At 41.7% G+C, this 21,290-nt stretch overlaps 1 protein-coding gene across 6 annotated transcripts in view; it reads left to right on the top strand.

The window, feature by feature from the left end:
• ipo13b (importin 13b) overlaps positions 1 to 21,290 on the top strand; it is a 90,851-nt gene that overhangs the window by 65,422 nt on the left and 4,139 nt on the right. For all 6 annotated transcript variants that reach the window (XM_078408503.1, XM_078408502.1, XM_078408500.1 and 3 more), the window contains 5 exons: positions 6,611 to 6,663; positions 7,784 to 7,850; positions 9,712 to 9,770; positions 11,720 to 11,809; positions 15,681 to 15,862. In XM_078408503.1, the coding sequence (XP_078264629.1) occupies positions 6,611 to 6,663; positions 7,784 to 7,850; positions 9,712 to 9,770; positions 11,720 to 11,809; positions 15,681 to 15,862 (451 nt within the window). The remainder of the gene's footprint in view (positions 1 to 6,610; positions 6,664 to 7,783; positions 7,851 to 9,711; positions 9,771 to 11,719; positions 11,810 to 15,680; positions 15,863 to 21,290) is intronic.

The raw sequence follows: 21,290 nt of genomic DNA, 5'->3' as shown, positions 1-21,290 counted from the left end.
GAGAACTAGGAAGGAGGAGGAGAAGAGAGGGACAGAGGAACTATCTAAAGTTGGAGAAGTCAATGTTCGTACCGCTGGGTTGCAAGCTGCCCAAGCGAAATATGAGGTGCTGTTCCTCCAATTTCCAGTGGGCCTCACTATGGCACTGGAGGAGGCCCATGACAGAAAGGTCAGACTGGGAGTGGGAGGGGATGTTGAAGTGCTCAGCCACCGGGAGATCAGGTTGGTTAAGGCGGACTGAGCGAAGTTGTTGAGCAAAACGATCGCCGAGCCTGCGTTTGGTTTCGCCGATGTAAAGAAGTTGACATCTAGAGCAGCGGATACAACAGATGAGGTTGGAGGAGGTGCAGGTGAACCTCTGTCTCACCTGGAAAGACTGTTTGGGGCCTTGGATGGAGTTGAGAGGGGAGGTAAAGGGACAGGTGTTGCATCTCCTGCGGTTGCAGGAGAAAGTGCCCGGGGATGGGGTGGTTTGGGTAGGAAGGGACGAGTGGACCTGGGAGTTACGGAGGGAACGGTCTCTGCGGAACGCAGAAAGGGGAGGGGATGGGAAGATGTGGCCAGTAGTGGGGTCTCGTTGGAGGTGACGGAAATGTTGGAGGATGATTTTTTGAATACGCTGGCTGGTGGGGTGGAAGGTGAGGACAATGGGGATTCTGTCCTTGTTACGAATGGGGGGAGGGGAAGCAAGAGCGGAGCTGCGGGATATAAAAGAGGCCCTAGTGAGAGCCTCATCTATAATGGAAGAGGGGAAGCCCCGTTTCCTGAAGAATGAGGACATCTTTGATACCCTAGTGTGAAACACCTCATCCCGGGCGCAGATGCGACGTAGACGAGGGAATTGGGAGTAGGGGTTAGACTTTTTGCAGGAGATAGGGTGGGAAGAGTCAATCTAAACAATCTAAACAATCAAAACAATCAATCTAGTTTGATTGGTATAGGTATATATTACAAATTGGTGAAAATGGGCAAAATCGCTTTTGATACAATTGTAATAAACAATTGTTGCTTTGCGAGTGTTGGTATAATTAGTAACCATAAAGACTGTAGTAGGAAGACTACAGTCGTAGGGAGACTACAGTAGTAGAGAGACTACAGTAGTAGGGAGACTACAGTAGTAGGGAGACTACAGTAGTAGGAAGACTTTGCGAGTGTTGGTATAATTAGTAACCATAAAGACTGGGTGGCTTCACTTTTAAATGGATTAATGATTCTTTTGAAATGGTGATATTTAATTGGCACTCTGCTTTATTTTTGCTCATGATGTTCAGGTAGTTCTAGGCTCTTATTTTGCTTTGGTTCATTAAACTGGTGGTATGTTGTCAAATACACAGGACGTGATGTTAAAATCCAGTGCCACTTCTCAACTTGCTCCCAGTGGTGTTGGGAGGCTTAAGCACTCACCCACGCCCCTCTGATGTTGAGAAAGGCTGGACAGACACGTAGAGATTCTAATAAAAACAATAATTGGGAAAACTCAACTTGCTGCTCATGATTTACACCACATTCAAATTTTCAACTCGAATTTACATTGAGTGTATTGAAATAAGGTTGTGTATGAAAATGAGAAAAAACAACTTGTGTGCTATTACTACTGCCATAGTGGTACTCTATGCAGGGTCTCAACATTGTATCTGTCGCCAATATGGTAAATTTAAGCTTAGTGCCCTGGAGTTAATTGATATGTCTCCATAGAACTTGAAGCTTAAATCCCAAAACAAAATTTCCACAGTTATTTGCATAAAACAGTCGAGAAAATGTTCATTTTAGCACATAGCCAAACGTCTATATTGCCAGAGAGCCATAGAATTTTGCCAAAGTGGAAAATCCAATGTGTTACAACTTCTTTTAGTGTTATTTCATCTTATCAGTTGCCTATTACTACTTGCCACAGGCTTTAGATTGTTATTAATCTATTAAATTATGAATACCAGTATCATTCTTGACTAGGTATTGGTATTTAGGGGAGAGTTGCATCATTGTAGTTGCTATCTTATTTAGTCATTAAAAAACATTCCAACTTTTCTAAATCAGTATTCATGCTTCTGTGCCATCTGTGTCTGGTGTATCTTTGTCGGTTGCCCTCTTGCCTCTGAATCCGAGGGTCAATATTTTAAATTGTACTAAAAAACATGAGCATAATCTGTAATGTGATGTGGGAAGTGTTGTGCTTTCAGAGGTGCCAACTTTCAGATGATAATGTTTAACAGGAGGACATAAAGGATTCCAGCAAGGTTCCATCTTGGCCAATATTTATCCCGCTGAAGTAGTATTAAAATTAATTGCCTGATGTTCATCACATTTTGTTTGAGGCTTGTTGTGCTGCAGTGTTTCCTGTCTAACTACAGTGACTGCAATTCAGAAGTGCTTTAGCTGGAATGCACTTTGGAATATCCTGGTAGGCTTGGTAGGAGATTAATTTTTGATGGCTTCAGAGAACAATGTACTGAATTCAGGATGTGGATCTTTTTTGGTCTATGCAAAAAATGATTGATTAATAATTGAGAATACTGGGCTAACAATCTAGAAAATATGTCTTCAAACTCAAGGTAAATTGGAAGTTCAGGAATTCGTCTCCAGCAAATGAGAGGTCTGTTCAAGCATCTGATAACATTAGGGAAGAAACTGTTCTTGAATCTGATGGTATACGCTTTCAAGCTTTTGTATCCTCTGCACTATGCAAGAGAGAATAACCAGGGTCTGAGTGGTCCTTGATTATCTGTAGGAAAGAACTGTAGATGCTGGTTTAAATCGAAGGTAGAGACAAAATGCTGGAGTAATTCAGCGGGAGAGGCAGCATCTCTGGAGAGAAGGAATGGGTGACGTTTCGGGTCGAGTCTGAAGAAGGGTCTCAATAGACAATAGGTGCAGGAGTAGGCCATTCTGCCCTTCGAGCCAGCACCACCATTCAATATGATCATGGCTGATCATTCTCAATCAGTATCCCGTTCCTGCCTTCTCTCCATACCCCCTGACTCTGCTATCCTTAAGAGCTCTATCTAGCTCTCTCTTGAATGCATTCAGAGAATTGGCCTCCACTGCCTTCTGAGGCAGAGAATTCCACAGATTCACAACTCTGACTGAAAGTTTTTCCTCATCTCAGTTCTAAATGGCCTACCCCTTATTCTTAAACTGTGGCCCCTGGTTCTGGACTCCCCCAACATTGGGACATGTTTCCTGCCTCTAACGTGTCCAACCCCTTAATAATCTTATATGTTTCGATAAGATCCCCTCTCATCCTTCTAAATTCCAGTGTATACAAGCCTAGCCATTCCAGTCTTTCAACATACGACAGTCCCGCCATTCCGGGAATTAAATCTACGCTGCACGCCCTCAATAGCAAGAATATCCTTCCTCAAATTTGGAGACTAAAACTGCACACAGTACTCCAGGTGCGGTCTCACTAGGGCCCTGTACAACTGCAGAAGGACCTCTTTGCTCCTATACTCAACTCCTCTTGTTATGAAGGCCAACTTTTTTCCATTGGCTTTCATCACTGCCTGCTGTACCTGCATGCTTCCTTTCAGTGACTGTTCCACTGGGACACCCAGATCTTGTTGTACGTCCCCTTTTCCTAACTTGACACCATTCAGATAATAATCTGCCTTCCTATTCTTACCACCAAAGTGGATAACCTCACGCTTATCCACATTAAACTGCATCTGCCATGCATCCGCCCACTCACACAACCTGTCCAAGTCACCCTGCAACCTCATTGCATCTTCCTCACAGTTCACATTGCTACCCAGCTTTGTATCATCTGCAAATTTGCTAATGGTACTTTTAATCCCTTCATCCAAGTCATTAATGTATATTGTAAATAGCTGCGGTCCCAGCACCGAGCCTTGCGGTAGCCCACTAGTCACTGCCTGCCATTCTGAAAGGGACCCATTTATCCCCACTCTTTGCTTTCTGTCTGCCAACCAATTTTCTATCCATGTCAGTACCCTACCCCCAATACCATGTGCTCTAATTTTGCCCACTAATCTCCCATGTGGGACCTTGTCGAAGGCTTTCTGAACGTCAAGGAACACTACATCCACCAGCAGTATAAGAAAATAACTGCAGATGCTGGTACAAATCGATTTATTCACAAAATGCTGGAGTAACTCAGCAGGTCAGGCAGCATCTCGGGAGAGAAGGAATGGGTGACGTTTCGGGTCGAGAAGAGGGGTCTGAAGAGGGGTCACGACCCGAAACGTCACCCATTCCTTCTCTCCCGAGATGCTGCCTGACCTGCTGAGTTACTCCAGCATTTTGTGAATAAAACTACATCCACCAGCTCTTTCCTGTCAATTTTCCTCGTTACATCCTCAAAAAATACCAGAAGATTAGTCAAGCATGATTTCCCCTTCGTAAATCCATGCTGACTCGGAACGATCCTGTTACTGCTATCCAAATGCTCTGCAATTTCGTCTTTTATAATTGACTCCAGCATCTTCCCCACCACTGATGTCAGACTAACTGGTCTATAATTTCCAGTTTTCTCTCCCCTCCTTTCTTAAAAAGTGGGTTAACATTAGCTACTCTCCAATCCACAGGAACTGATCCTGAATCTATAGAACATTGGAAAATGATCACCAATGCGTCCACGATTTCTAGAGCCACCTCCTTAAGTACCTTGGGATGCAGACCATCAGGCCCTGAAGATTTATCAGCCTTCAGTCCCATCAGCCTACTCTACACCATTTCCTGCCTAATGTCTCGACCCGAAACATCACCCATTCCTTCTCTCCAAAGATACTGCCTGTCCCGCTGAGTTACTCCAGCATTTTGTAGTCCTTGATTATGTTGGCTGCTTTCCTATGGTGGCTTGAAGTGTGGATGCATTCGATGCGATGGGGAAGGCTGGTACGTGTGTTGGACTGGCCTGGGTTCACAAATCTCTGTGATTTCTTGCAGTCTTGGGCAGAGTGGTTACCAGAGCGTTTCCTTGGTCTTCTAACAAAATATAGGGATTAGTATTCTTTCTTGGGTATAGTGTCAATGTGGTTGGACCAGACAAATTGTTGGTGATATTCATACCTGGGAATTTTCAAACTCGCGACCACTTCAGCACCATTGATGCAGACTGAGGAATGTGCATTCCAATCCTCTTCCTGAAAGCTTCTTTGTTTTGCTGACATTGAGGGAGTGGTTGGTGTTTTGATACCATGCTGCTAACCTCCCTATCTTCCTCCCGTACTGTCTCATCATTGAGATTTGGCCCACTATGATGGTGTCATCTGCAATCGTGTACATGAAGTTGAGCAGAATATGACTGTACCATTGTGATTGTACAGGGAGTATGCTAAGTGGTTGAGGATGCATCCTTGCAGGGCATTGGCATTGAGAATTATCGTGGATAATTCTCCATGTATTGTTATTTATCCATCCTGATTGCAGTCTAGGGGTCAGGAAGTCATGGATCCGGTTGCAGAGGGGAGGATGCTGAATGTAGGTCCAGGAGTTTGGATGTGAGTTTGGTTAGGATTATGGTGTTGAAGGCTGAGCCATAGTCAAATAATAGGAGGCTGGCATAGGTGTCCTTGCTATCCTGATGTTCCAGGAATGAGAGTAGGGAGAGAGAGAGATGGAGTCCATTGCGGAACAGTTACAGCGTAGGAGAATTGCAGTATTTAGAAGCTGGAATTGAAGTGTCTTTGGCCAGCCTCTCAAAACCACAGTGAATGTCAGAGCCACCAGATTGTAGTCATTAAGGCAGATTTTGTTGGTTTACATTGGCACTGGGGTGATAGTGGTCTTATTCTTCCCCCTCCACCTGGCTGTTGGACATTTGGGGAGAGGTGAAAGGAATTATGCTGAATGCTGCTTGATCTTGATAATTTGACAGCTGAATAAAGAGGTGCTCCCTTCTATCCTTGATATATTGACTTGGAGTTGAGTTGGTAGTATAAGCAAAATTAAGCTGTAACGTTTGATATTAATGTAGATTATTATTAAGCCTTGTACATTTTAGACTTCTACTATTTGCACGTCTTGGAGTCTTGCAGATATTCTGCATGACAGTGATTAATAGCTGCATAATCTGTTGGACCACGTCTAGAAAATAGAGATATGTTCAGAGATGTTGTATCATCTTAAAAACAAGTTTGAAAGAGAGTCTTGGATCTTCTCTGTCCCAGATTAGAGGCATACCAACAGAAATAGAAATGTTAATCTTTGACATCCTCGAGAATTGTGTGGTCTGTCTTAAGTTTACAAAATTTTGTTCTTGTAACATTTTATTTACAGTAGTTTTTGAGATCCCCAAGTGATACAACGTTTCAGTTGTTGGAAATGCCAACTTTTCCTCTTCAATGGGAAAGTAAATCTAAAAATACTTGAACAGTAATTTCTGTAAGTTTCCAGTTCTTTGAAAATTGCCTTGGGTTCTTGACAAAAAGCATATTTTTGATCGGTTTTCTCTATACCTGGGTTTCAATCTTCTTTGCTGTTTATTTATTTTGGGCTCTGAAGTTCCATATTTCTGTACATTCTTTTCTTTAACTGCTTTAAGCTGTTCATTGTACCCCCTCACTGTAACTGTTATGTAGAGTTCATGAGACAATAAGAAAATTGATTTGTTGTTTGTATATTATTTCTTAAGTTACATCTTATTATATTTTAGGACCCAGGGATCATCCTGATATTGTTGATTCATTTATGCAACTCCTGGCACAGGTGTGTTTTTGTTTCTTATTTCATTCACTTTCTTTCTTTTGTTTAATTAAACCTGAAATCAGCTTTTTTTTTCATTTACAAGCTTGCAGAAATAAACTGTAGGTTAATTTGAGATTCTTCAGGCATGTTGAATTACTGAACACAGCTGTTTTATGGGGGTGTAGTAGTCTGCATTGGCATCAGTTTTGAACCCTTTCATTGATAGACTATCTTCTGACAGAAGAGGTGCAATTCATCAGCAGTCAGACCACTTCGTGAAATTCATGCCAAAATTTGGCATGGTTTCATAATGTTTTGTGCTGTTTCTATTTTGTAACCAGATGAGGTTTAAGCATGTGCCAAGTGTCTAGAAAGTTATGAGGGAGTTTTGGAAAGGACATGAAGGATGAGATTTAAACTGAATCAGTTTATGACCTTGTGCAGCTAAACTGGTCATGCAACAGTGTGGACAGTGGTATTGCTTGAGTTGTGATCACAGCACCTGCGAGTGAGTTGTGTCCTTCAGAGAAACAGTATTATTGAACATCAAACCAATGTGTCAGAAAACTACAGCTGTAAAGGTCACTGGTACTTTCAGATTAATGCTCTTTCTTTCTCATTTGCCCGTTTACCTGTGCCTGCTCGTTATTGATTCATGTATTCTACATTGAGGTCAGAGATGGCTTTATTCACTATTCGTTCAGGAATTGATGATCTGTGATGCATTTCTATTTATAAGTAGAATTCCTGTTTTTTATTCGCTTGTGTAAATAACATTTCATAGAGAGTATTTAAAAATTTGTAATCCCATTTCATTTTTATTTTGGGGAATAAATGTATTTATCTTTCTTCCAGCTGATTGTCATTCCGTGCACAGTCCCTATCTTAAACAAATATTTCACTCCCTTCCTGTGCAGAAATGTGCCCCTATATTGGATTGTTTGAGGACATGCTCCTTAGGGAATCAAAAGCAGGAGTTCCATATTATCACCATCTAGCCTTCTGTAGCATGGCCTTTTAGTACACCACCAAACCACCCTTGTGGTAACTGAGGCAGCAAATGAAGAACAGTCTCGGTAATAAGGGTTCGGTAATCATCCATTTATGAATGATTTAATGAAGCTTTGTATCTGATTCCCAGGCTCTCAAAAGGAAGCCAGATTTGTTTTTAGCAGAGAACTGTGATGTGAAAGCATTGTTTCAGTGTGGTAAGTATTAGAAGTGTTTTGTGTTGACCATGATTTTTAAGCATTTTGATTTTAGTTTGTTCTGTTGCAGTTGTTTAAAAAGATTGAACTTAAGAGACAAAAATGTGATCAAACGTGGATTATATTCTTTTGTTTCTTTGTCACTGACATCATGTTCTCATTTAATATTTTCCTATAATGCTTCCCTGTAGGGCAGCACAGTGGCACAACTGATAGCGCTGCTGCCTCAATCCTGACCTCGGCTGCTGCCTGTGTAGAATTTGCATGTTCTCCGTGTCTACATGGGTTTCCTCCAGGTTGTCAGGTTTTCCCCCCCAAAACCCAGACATGCAATTTGTAGGTTAATCAGCGTCTGTCAATTCCCCTTGAATGTAGGGAGTTGATGTGAAAGTGGGATAACATAGAACTACTGTGAACGGATGATCATTATTCGGTGTGGACTCGGTGAGCCATAGGGCCTGTTTCCATGCTGTGTCTCTAAACACTTATAATGTTGTTTTTGTCCGCGAACAAACCTTGCCAGAATTGCCACAATCTTTCAATCATCTCCAATGAGTAGCATGCAAATTATCATCTATTATTTGCCATTGCAATGTATATGTACATTAAAAGTATTTTTAGACAATTTGATTTTGAAGTAACAAAGGATGAGTTAACAAATTCACCAGTGATTGGTAAATTCAATTTATCCTTGTTGCAAGAACAGTTTAATTTTCTCTTTAAAAAAAAAAAAAAGGGGTACAGTATTTAGTTTGCTTACCTCTCTCGTTCGCAGCAGATTTATTTTTCAAAGGAAAGTTTAATATTTGAAGTTATTACTGAATCAGCTTCCATCACCCTTTCAGACAAAATATTTCAAATCATGGCTATTCTCTTTTTCAATTTGTCAGTTATCTGAAATCTGTATCCTCGGGTTACTGACCCTCAGAGTTTCTCCTTATTGTGTCAAATTCCTTGATAAATGTAAATTATAATAATAATCCTATCTTTTTTTGCTGCAAGAGATATTCCCAGCTTCTCTAGGCTCTTCATGTAACTTTGTATTCATGGTTGCATTCAACTTGGCACTCCTTTGGCTTCAACATAATTTCCTAATGTGTGATTGCTGAAATAAACATTACTGATACCCAATTCTCCAGCTGAGACATAATGTGGGATCTAAATTGTTTTGTGCAACTTCCCTGTTTTTTTATACCTTTTCTCTACAACGCCTAAGATCCCATAATTCTTCTGATTTTTTTTTTTTAGTTGTACTCTATTCCCAAGCTGAAAAAGCAGTTTAATGAAATTTATCATTCCTCAACAGTGTAAGCTACTCAAGAAATGCAGAATAATTTGTAATAGCAGCAAAGGGTTACAGGTTTTCGGTGTTTTCAAAGGTTTGCCTAACTTCAGCACATTATTTTTCCCACAGTTAAGCCACATTAAAAACTCTTCATGAGAACATCAGAAAATAGGAGCAGGAGGAGGCCACTCGGCCCCTCAAGCCAACTCTGCCTGACAATATGATCGTAGCCGATCTGCTTCGGGCTTAGTTTCCTTTTCTCTGCCATTTTCCCTTAGTCCAAAATTTCTAGACCTTTCAGAAGTGTATCTCTTTCCTCTTTAAGCATCCCACCTCTGTGAATAAATGTAATTGTATAAATAAATGTATTTAATTGCACATTAATTGCTGCACTCAGGTGAGCAAAACATGGATATAAGAAAACAATATTACTGTATATGATAATGACAGGCAATAAGAAATGTCTTTAGGCGGGAAGTGCTTTCACAAGTATCATCCTACTATTGACTTTTTATACATGTGTCTGCTTGCGATAGATAATCTTTGTAACCTACAATTAATCTAATATGTTCCTAGGGATTATCTCTTTGAAATTTCCAGAAGCACCAACAGTCAAAGCAACATGCATGTTCTTTGTAAGTATACTTTGTGTCAACATGTGTACAGGAACTATGTTAAAATTAATTTAATTAAACTCAGTCTTTGCCAGTTATAGCAGCTTTATCTGACAGTGACGGTAAATTCACTGAAATTGTTTCCTTTGCAGTATTGTGTTACCATTGAAAGTTCTGTGAGGTGTTACAATATTATGTAACTACCATCACATATGTAATGTCATAATCAGCTGTAACATTGTGTCAAATGCAAATTTTCCCTTTTTGATTTTCAACTTGTTGACTCATTACATTTTAATTAGCCAGAATGATAGTTCTTTATGTGCACTTAATGATGATCTTGACTGTGGGGAGTAGTCACAGTCACAGCTGACTCAATAGCCATGAAGATAGACACCAAATGCTGGATGCTAGTTTAAATCGAAGATAGACACAAAATCTTGGATTTAAACCCGCAACTGCAGTTCTTTCCTACTCAATATCCACTTGGTCTGCAAGTGGAAAGTATTCAGGAATTGGTGTGGACATTCCACGGGTTCTGTGGTTCATTCTTCACTCCCATGCAGTTTCAGTGCTGTCCCAGATTAACAGATTGAATAATTTCTGCAGTATATGCTGTTAGGTGCCTTGTTATCAGGGAAGCTACGCAGAAGAACTTTAAATAGGGAACATTAGTACATTAATGGGATGCATTTTCCTGAGTTTTGCAATATAAATATTTATTGATTGATGAAGGAGTTACATTTCAGGAAAAGTTGTGTTAAGACAACTTGTAAATCAAGGAGTGTTTCCCATTAATTCTATTTACATTCTAGAGCTCCAGCATTTCTTTCAAAGATAGTAAGCCTTTAAAAGTACATTAATACATTTACCTTTTCAAGCTACTCACCATGTTAAAAATCCAAGATGTCTTGCTCAATTTTTCCAGGCTCTCCCTCGCTTTCTCACTCTTTCTCCCCAATTCCTAGGCTTTTGCCATTTCTTTCTCCTGCTGTGAACTCCATATCGTCATCCCCTACCCTTCTAACCATTCTCTCTATAACCTGATTCACTTGATTCTGTATTTTCTTTCTCGCGCCCCTCTTCCCGCTGCAGATATGCACACATTCAACTATGCTGCAAGACAATAGACAATAGACAATAGGTGCAGGAGTAGGCCATTCAGCCCTCCGAGCCAGCACCGCCATTCAATGCGATCATGGCTGATCACTCTCAATCAGTACCCCGTTCCTGCCTTCTCCCCTTACCCCCTCACTATTTTAAGTGCTTTTATTGATTTCTACTTTGTATATTTTGATTAATTTTTTTTAACATAAAATCCCCTTAACTGTTTAGTGATGTTTCATATTATTTTCTGGTAACTTGTTTTTTGTAAAATAGTTTTTAAATTAAAATTTTGATTTTACAGTTGTTTAAAATCTTTTGGTATATTAGTAACTATTTAAATAGTTTGGTTAATAGCATGCAGTATAATTAGTGAATCTATATATTAAATGTTCCATCAGAATTTAACAATCAGGGTGGGGTGTGTGTGTGTTACAGTAAGCAACTCCAGTATACAGTAAGCTCTTTGTAGGTGGTGGTGTAAAATTCAGAAAGGTTATCAATGCCTCTGGGGTACTGAAAATCAAGTTGAGTGGAAAGTTTGTTCAAATAATAAATTGCCCTCTTTCAATTCTAGCCAACTGGTCTAACCCTTCTAGTTTAGATTTCACTGCCATTTAATGTTTATAATGTTGGTGTAGAATGTTTTTACAATGTATATCTTGCAAAAATATGCATAGGCATAATATTAATTCTTTTTCATATTTATCTTTGCCATATAATAAATTTCATTAATCCATTAATCCATTGGACTGATTTTCAGTGGTGTTTATGATGATTAGCAAAATGATATAGAATTAAAACCAATTTACAATCCTGCATGTATTGACAATTTTTTATTTTTTTCCACTTGTCATTTTTGCTAGACTGAGCTCCTACCGCGTTGTCGGGAGATACAGCCTATCGGCTTGGTCGTCCATGAGAATGGAAAGTTGTTGCTACAAGCTACTCTGGAAGTATGTTAACATCTAAAGTAGCAATAGGATGAAAACAGGGGGGAAATTGTTTCTATGACATTTTATGTAAAGTTATTAGTTACCAAAAAATTGATGTGGCATTGACAAATGAGAAATAAATGCATGAAGCGGTGTTGGATAATGAATTTTGGTTTGGAGAAACAAGAAATGTGCAAAAGCTTTTTGCAGTTTAAAAAAAAAAAAATGTGGCATTGTTCAAAAGAATGGCACAGTCACCTTTGTAGAAGACAATGTCCAATTTTGTATTCTCCTTTATGTATGATTTTAGTGTCCTTTCTACATAATCCAAGAGTCATGCCACACAGAAACTGATCCTTTGGCCCATTATGTCCATGGGGATAATTAATTCCTCATCGTTGATAATCCTGGCACTTGGTCTGCAGCCAGGGCAATTCATGTATCCGCCTAGACAGAATACCAAGTCAAGTCAAGTCAAATTTATTTGTCACATACACATACACGATGTGCAGTGAAATGAAAGTGGCAATGCCTGCGGGTTGTGCACAAAAAAAGAATTACAGTTACAGCATATAAATAAAGTTAATAAGTCACTATTAGTGTCGACAAAAATTTAGTCTCTGGGGTTATAAAAGTTGACAGTCCTGATGGCCTGTGGGAAGAAACTCCGTCTCATCCTCTCCGTTTTCGCAGCGTGACAGCGGAGGCGTTTGCCTGATCGTAGCATCTGGAACAGTCCGTTACTGGGGTGGCAGGGGTCCCTCATGATCTTGCTTGCTCTGGATCTGCACCTCCTGATGTATAGGTCCTGCAGGGGGATGAGTGTAGTTCCCATGGTGCGTTCTGCCGAACGCACTACTCTCTGCAGGGCCATCCTGTCCTGGGCAGAGCTGTTCCCAAACCAGACTGTAATGTTGCCGGACAGGATGCTCTCTACAGCCCCAGAGTAGAAACAATGAAGGATCCTCAGAGACACTCTGAATTTCCTCAATTGTCTAAGGTGGTAAAGGCGCTGCTTTGCCTTACCCACCAGTGCGGCAATGTGCGTTGCCCACGTCAGATCCTCTGTGATGCGGACTCCCAAGTATTTAAAACTGCTCACCCTATCCACAGTAGACCCATTTATCTCCAGTGGCGTGTATGTCCTTGGATGTTTAGCCCTTTTGAAGTCCACAATCAGCTCCTTTGTTTTAGTGACATTCAAGAGGAGGCTATTGTCCTGACACCAGAGTGCCAGATCAGCCACCTCCTCCCGGTAGGCCTTCTCATCGTTGTTGGAGATCCGGCCCACCACCACAGTGTCATCAGCAAACTTGATGATGGAGTTTGAGCTGAACCTGGCCCCACAGTCATGTGTGTACAGGGAGTACCCACTTCAGCCTTCCACTAAGAAAGTGTACAACAGATACTCTGGCTGAAGAAATTGTATAAAGTTGTATTATACCATTCTTGCTCATCTATTCTCTGCCTCTGCTAGTAAAAGCTAGTATTCTATACACTTTCATCTGATCTGCTTGCTCTGCCACCTTCCAGAATCCTTGCACTTAAACACCAAGGTCCCTCCGTTCCTACAATTCATTTTGTATGTTCTACTCTGATGAGTCCTTCCAAAGTGCATCATTTCGCACATATCAAGATGGTGGGATAAGTAATGGACAGTCCTGGTAGAGAATTGGCACTTTGATAAGGCTTCCTTTCTAAGCTGTAATCATTCATGATTCATTAGTGCACAACAAACTAAATTGGGCCTTTAGCCCATATTTCAATGCACAGGAGAGCAAACATAAAGTATTCAAGCTTTCTCTGCTATTGATTTGGTGAAGAAAATGTGTAGAAAATCCCAGCAATGAAGTCAGTTGAAATAATATTTATGAATGTGCATTTGTAGAGGTAAAGAATGAAATACAATTGCCATAACGGGGTTTCCCCCTTGTTATCCTCACTTACCCAAGATCATTCTTTTCTTTCTCATTGATATATTTGCAGGTATGGTGTGCTGCCACATTTATAGTCATAGAGAGTCGGAAAGGCAGGCAGCATGGAAATAGGCCCTTCAGCCCAATTCATCCATGCTGACCAAGATGCCCCATTTAATCGAGTTCCCATTTGCCTGCATACACCTCCAAATCTTTCCTATCCATGTAGCTGTCCAAGTATCTGTTAGATGTTGTTATTGTACTTGCCTCAACTACATCCTCTGGTGGCTTGTTCCATATACCCTGGAAAAGGATGCCCTTGGGTTCCTATTAATTCTTTTATACACTGCTATATGACCACCCCCAGCCTCCTGAACTCCAGGGAATAAAGTCCTAGCCTGCCCAACCTTTCTCTATACTCTTATACTGAACACATTACTCCAGATGCGGCCTCGCCAGCATCATGTATAACTGTAACATAACATCCAAACTTCTATACTCAATTTCCTGACTGAAGAAAGCCAACGCACCAAAAGCCACCTTCACCCCCTATCTACCTACTGTAGGAGAGTGGAAATTGCAGGTACCCCGGCTGAGATTTACAAGTCATCATTAAATACGGGTGAGGTGCAGGAAGACTGGATGGTGGCAAATGTTATGCTATTTAAGAAGGGCTGCAGGGAAAAACCTGGGAAGTACAGTGAGAAACATTTTCTGGATGGTATTCTGAGGGATAAGATATATATGCATTTAGATGGACAAGGGCTGATTAGGGAAAGTCAGCACAGTTTTGTATGTGGGAGATTGTGTCTTGCGAATAGAGACCAGGAAGGGTAAGGTGTGAAAACGAGAGATCAAAGGGGACGAAAGTCAAGGCAAATGTAGAATGGATCATTGTTCATCATTCTACATTTTCCTTGATCTTCGTCCCATTTGATACCTGATTCCCTCTCCACTGACACTCAGACTGAAGAAGGGTATCGACCCAAAACGTCACCCATTCCTTCTCTCCAGAGATGCTGCCCTCGTGCTGAGTTACTCCAGCATTTTGTGTCTACCTTCGGTGTAAACCAGCATCTGCAGTTCCTTCCTATATATTGAGTATAGATGTTGGGACATCTATAAAGTTTTTAAAGTTGTACATGACATTGGTAGGGCCACATTTAGAGTATAGTGTTCAGTTTTGGTCACCCTGTTATAGGAAAGATGTTGTTAAGCTGGAAAGGGTGCAGATTTATGGGGATGTTGCCAGGACTATATAGCCTGAGCTATATGGAAAGGTTGAGCAGGCTAGGACTTTATTCCTTGGAGCACAGGTGGATGAGGGGTGATTTTATAGAGGTGTATAAAATCATGACAGGAATAAATAGTGTAAATGCACAGTCTTTTACCCATAGTAGTGGAATCGAGAACCCGAAATCCAACCCGCAGCTCCATTTCTCCCATGTGGTCAGTCAGGTGCTGCAGCTGGATGCACTTCCTGCAGGTGAAGTCCTCAGAGATGCTGGAAGTTTCCCTAACTTCCCACATCCTGCAGGAGGAGCATACCAGGAGTAGTGCGTTCTAATCTTGCTGTCAACCTCTTCTCTGCCTCCTTGCAGACACCTCACGAGCCAAAGCCTCAGCACTTACGCTCAGACATAGAACCTCACCTCATCTCAACAAACAGCCTCTCCAACACAGCCACTCCCAACAGGCCACTCCATTAGTGGTTGCCTTCCTATTATACAGCACTGGTAGCAGTCACACTGGGACATTGACGTGCTTTTAAAATCTTCTACACTGCTCCTCCTCTCACTAGCTCACTCACCCACAAGTAAAACTAACCTGGCCACACACTAACTTTTGAGATCTTGTTGTACCTTTTAAAATGCTCAATTATAATTGTAGTTGGAGCTCTAAAGTGATGCATTTTAGTAGAGGTCCTTTTTAATCCCTTCATTGATAGTATTAACTTTGTTGTTCATGTTGGCCAGGCTATTGGTGGACAAGCCCCAAGGAATTTAATGGATCACTTTGCTGAGATACTGTTTGCTTTGAACAAGCATTGTGTTACCTATTTGAGCATTTGGTTAAAGGAAGTGATGCAGCAACAGAATTTTCCATCAAGCCGCCTTACTCAAGGACAAAAAGAAACATTTAGTCAACAAATTTTAAGGTATGTATCTTCAAAATGCATGGGGCAAAGCTAACTTATTGGGAAATAAAAAATTGTTTTATAATATCTTCGTTTTTTTGTAAGCCTTTTTTTGTAAGCTTATGTATTTTGAGTCAAAATAGTTTGTATTTCCCAAAGACAATTCCCAAAATTAGGTAACTCATGAAATTCATTTTACCCGATGTCACAAATTAGGCTCCTCCAGTGACTTTCAATGAGAGTATATTGCAAAGAAACTGGTTGGGTAAATATTGCACTAACTTTGTTTTAAACTGCCCAATACAGTAAATCCTCATTTTAACAGACCCCTTTCTAATGGATTTCAGTTATAGCGGATGGACCTGCTGACGCCACCCCCAGGTTGCAAGGTGCACCAGCAAGCCCCTTCTTTACCCACCGCATGGTCCGATTGACGCGACTGTTGTTGCGACTCACGTTGTAGCCAGAGGACACAGACAGGACGCGCAGGCTCCTTTCCCTCTTACCAGCTGCCGCCTCTTCCTGTTGGAGGCGCATTGTCCGCTCCCCACTCCACCTCTTCTACCTACCACCACCTTCTCCTGTTGCACTGCCCACTTGGCCTCCTCCCCTTCACCGGCGCCACCTCCTCCTCATCCCGCGGAGTCGCCGATGTACTCCTCCTTGGAAGATGTCGGCGACTGGCTGACGGGAAAGAGCGACAACTGGTGAGAGGAGAGGGAGTTTCACGGTGACTGAGCACATCTTGCCGATGGCAGTGGCCTGAAGAAAGCACTGCCATCCAGGGGACACGTCAACTACAGCCACGTCAACTGGACTGTGCGGTGCGTGAAGAAGGGCTCACTGGTGCAGACCAGCGGCATTGGCACCTGGCTTTAAGGTGAAAAGACACAAAGTGTTGGCGTAACTCAACAGGCTGAATGAGTCTGAAGAAAAGTCACAATCCATGTTCTTCAGAGATGCTGCCTGACCCGCTGAGTTACTCCAGCACTTTGCGTCCTTTTGTGCATTAACCATCATCTGCTTTTGTTTGTTTGTACTACATGCAATGATAGAAGGGTCTCGACCCAAAACGTCACCCATTCCTTCTCCCCAGAGATGCTGCCTGTCTTGCTGAGTTACTCCAGCTACATACAATGATAATAGGAGACAATTGGTGATAAGCGACACCATTCTCCTCCCCCCCCCCCCAATAGTCCATTATAATGAGGGTTTACTGTATATTTAATATACTTGTTCAATTTGTAAATGGATTAGAAAATTCATGCATTTTGCTCTTACTGTTATACTGGTAAAGGTCAATCCATCCACCTGTGGGATGTTTGCCAAAGTAACTTGTTTCTTTTTATTTTGAAGAATTTCATTTTTTTAAATATGGCTTTCATATAAACACTGTACAAAGTGCTACGAGAGATGTTTTTATTCATATCAAAACTCGTTGTCATGGTGCCTGTGATATGTTCAGTACTTTGTATGCAAAGTGGGTAGATAGTCAATTGTATTGCAATTGACAATACTTGGAATTGATCCAATTCCATTTAAACATTTAATTCAACAAATGTTTCACAAAAGATGATTCTGTCTCCAAAGAAGCACTTTGTGTACTGTAAACCAGATTTTCACTTTTAGTACATGTTTGTTGATGGGCAATGGGGCAGTGAGCCCAAGCTTTCTAAGAATGCTAAATGCCTTTTCATTCATTGGAAATATGGCTTGAATTTTCTGAGCATATATACTTACATTCATATGAGCAGTCTTCACTGTAAAAGCATTGCAGCAGTTTTGTTGTCTTTATGCTAGGAAGGTGACTTTTCCGTAGAAATGCATCTTCAATTTGGAATTGAAGAATGCATGAAGGGCACGGCAGGTGGCAATAAGGCACCCTGATGATGAGAAATTGAAGCTCTGGTCAGGAAAAAAGGGGGCAGGCATGGGCAGCTTGGATCAAGTGCAACGCTGGAGGAGTATAGAGGATTGAAGAAGGAAGTTAGGAGGATAAAACGGGGGCATGAAATGCCTCTGGCCATTAAGATTAAGAAGAATCCCCAAAAAAATGTTTATTAAGGGTAAAATAATAACTAGAGAGAGAATTGGGCCCCTCAGAAACCAGTGGTCATCTATGCATGGAGCCATAGTCCTCAATAAATATTTCTCTGTTTTTACCACAAAGAAAGACATTAAGGATAATTAAGGATAGGTCAGTTAATGGAGATGTCTTGTGACAGTCAGTAGTACAGCCGAGGAGCTGTTGGACGTCCTGAGACATATGAAGGTATATAAATTTGGGCCTCATCGGATATATGCAGGGACACTATGGGAAGACAGAGAGGAAATTGCAGGAGTCCTGGTTGAGATATATGAATCATTGTTAGATACAGGTGAGGTGCCGGATGACTGGAGGGTGGCTGATGTGCTTCTGTTTATGAAGGGCTGCAAAGATAATCCTGGGAACATAGACCAGTAAACCTATAATCTGTGGTTGGAAAGTTACTGGAGAGGATTCTGAGGGAAAAGATATATGTGCATTTGGAAACACACAGGCGACGCGGTGGCATAGCGGTAAAGTTGCTGCCTTATAGCGCCTGCAGTGCCCGAGACCCGGGTTCGATCCCAACTATGAGTGCTGTCTGTACAGAGTTTGTACATTTTCCCCATGACCCCGTAGGTTTTCTCTGAAATCTTCAGTTTCCTCCCACACTTCAAAGATGTACAGGTTTGTAGGTTAATTAGCTTGGTATAAGTGTAAATTGTCCCTAGTATGTGTAGGATAGTGTAAAATGTGCAGGGATCGCTGGTGGTGCGGACTTGGTGGGCCGAAGGGCCTGTTTTCGTGCTGTATCTCTAAACCAAACTAAAAGACAAGGGTTAATTGGAGATGGTCAGCATGGTTTTCTGCATGGGAGATCGTGACTCATAAATTTGATGTGAATTTTTTAAAGAAATAACCAAGAAGGTTGATGACAGGACTATAGATGTAGTCAATATGGACTTTAGCAAGGTATTGGATAAGGCTCAGAGGACATGGTAGGCTGCTCTGGAAGGTTAAATTTCATGGGATCCAGAGGATACCTCACTGACTGGATAGAGTATTGGTTTCATGGTAGGAAACAGTGAGTGATGGTGGAAGGTTGTTTTTCCCATCTAATATAGTCCCATTGGAGGCCTATGACTAGTATGCCTCGGGGATCGGTGTGGGCCCATTGCTCTTTTTTTCAATTATATCAACAATTTGGATGAGAATATAAAAGGCATTGTTAGTAGGTTTTCAGTTGACTCTAAAATAGGTGGAATTGTAGACAGTGAGAATCGTTATCAAGAATTACAGTGGAATCTCGAATTATCTGGGCAAATGGGCTGATGAATTTCAAATGCATTTAATTCAGAAAGGTGTGAGGTATTGTATTTTGGGAAGTCAAACCAGGGCTGGACCTTCACAGTGAACAGCAGGCCCCTGGGGAGTGTTGTAGAGCAGAGGGGTCTAGGTGTACAAGTACATAATTCCTTGAAAGTGGTGTCACAGGTACTAGGGTGTTGAAGGAGGCTGTTGGTACACTGGCCTTCATCAATCAGGAAATTGAGTATAAAGATTGCGACGTAATATTACAGTTGTGTAAGACATTGATGAAGCCACACTTGTTCCGTTGTGGTCACCCTGCCATAGGAAAGATGCCATTAAGCTGGAAAGAATCCAGAGAAGATTTACAAGGATGTTGCCAGGATTTAAGGTCCAAAGCTGTTGGGAGAGGTTTGGCAGACTAAGACTTCATTCTTTGGAACACAGGAGGCTGAGAAGTGTTCCAAGGAATGAATATAGAGATGTATAAAATCATGAGGAGAATCGATAGAGTGAATCGATAGAGTGAATGCACAGTTTTTTTTCCCCAAGGTAGGGGAATCAAGAACCAGAGGTTTAGGGGCAGTTATAATAACAAGATTGAAAAGCTAATTGCACAGATACATGGATGGAAATGGTTTAGAATGATCTTGGCTAAATGTTGGAAAATCGCACTAGATTAAATAGGGCATCTGAGTTGGCCTGGACAAGTTGGGCTTAAGAGCCTATTTCTGTGCTGCAAAAATGTTTCTATTTGTCCCCTAAATAAAACATTGTGTACAAAATTAACAAAAAACAATTATAATGTACAGAAATGTGCAACTCCTATGAAAATAACAGATGTACTGTAATGTTCCTTGTAGTGAAGCAAAGATTTAATACAGCAGTAGAGAAGGACAGGCAATCCTGCCTTCACAGCAGGTGCCAGCCTTCACAGCAGGTGCCAGCCTTCTCAATATGGCTAAATAAACGAATGAATGAATGAATGAATGAATAAGTTTATTGGGCAAGTATGCAGATACAAGGAATGTGCCTTGGTGCTCCGCTCACAAATGACAACACAAACATACAGTTTGTGGCGCGTCGAGAGAGGCCCGAAATAAAGGCAAGGAGCCGGGTATTTTGGGGCGTTCGGTTTATTTCTCAGTTATCAGACTGGTCGAGTCTGCTGGAATGGCTTCGCGCCCAAAACCTTGTCCTTATATACCTAGTACAGGACCGCCCCCCCTGGACTGGTCCATTCCCGTGCCGAGGGGTCGGTAGTGGTATGGCCCGACCCTTGGGAGCCGCCAATTAAGAATAAAGCATAAACACATCAAAACAATAAGGATACACCATTACGGTCTAAACATGTGGGTGAAAATAAACCAGAGCAAAAAAGAGACTACAGACTTTGGTTATTGAGTAGAACTATCACTCATGGCAAAAAGCTGTTTTTATGTCTGGTTGTGGCTGCTTTGACAGTCCGGAGTCGCCTTCCAGAGGGAAGTGCTTCAAAGAGTTTGTGGCTAGGGGTCAGAGATGATCTTGCCCGCTCGCTTCCTGGCCCTTGCAGTGTACAGTTTGTTAATGGGGGGGAAGGATGCAGCCAACAACCTTCTCAGCTGTGCGAACAATCCGTTGCAGCCTAGGGATGTCGTGCCTAGTGGCTAAGCCAAACCAGACCATGATGGAGAAGGTGAGGACGGACTCAATGATAGCAGTATAGAATTGGATCATCATTGCCTGTGGCAGATTGTGTTTCTTCAGTTGCCGCAGGAAGTACATCCGCTGTTGGGCCTTTTTGACTGTGGAGTCGATGGTGGCCCCCCATTTAAGGTCCCTGGAGATGATGGTTCCAAGGAACTTAAATGACTCCACAGATGTAACTATGGTGTTGTTGATGGTGAGTGGGGGGAGGAGAGGGGGATCGCTTTGAAAGTCTACAATTAGTTCCACTGTCTTGAGAGCATTGAGCTCCAGGTTTGTTGCGATGGCACCAGGACGCCAGCTGTGTCACTTCCCATCTGTAGGCAGATTCCTCCCCATCCTGGATCAGTCCAATCAGGGTAGTGTCATCGGCAAACTTCAGGAGCTTGACAGAGGAGTCTGTGGAGGTGCAGTCGTTGGTGTAGA

This window comes from Rhinoraja longicauda, chromosome 11 (genome assembly GCF_053455715.1).
Source record: "Rhinoraja longicauda isolate Sanriku21f chromosome 11, sRhiLon1.1, whole genome shotgun sequence".
NCBI lineage: Eukaryota > Metazoa > Chordata > Chondrichthyes > Rajiformes > Arhynchobatidae > Rhinoraja > Rhinoraja longicauda.
The sequence above is the reverse complement of the archived record's forward strand: the minus strand, read 5'-3'. Positions and strand labels throughout refer to the sequence as shown.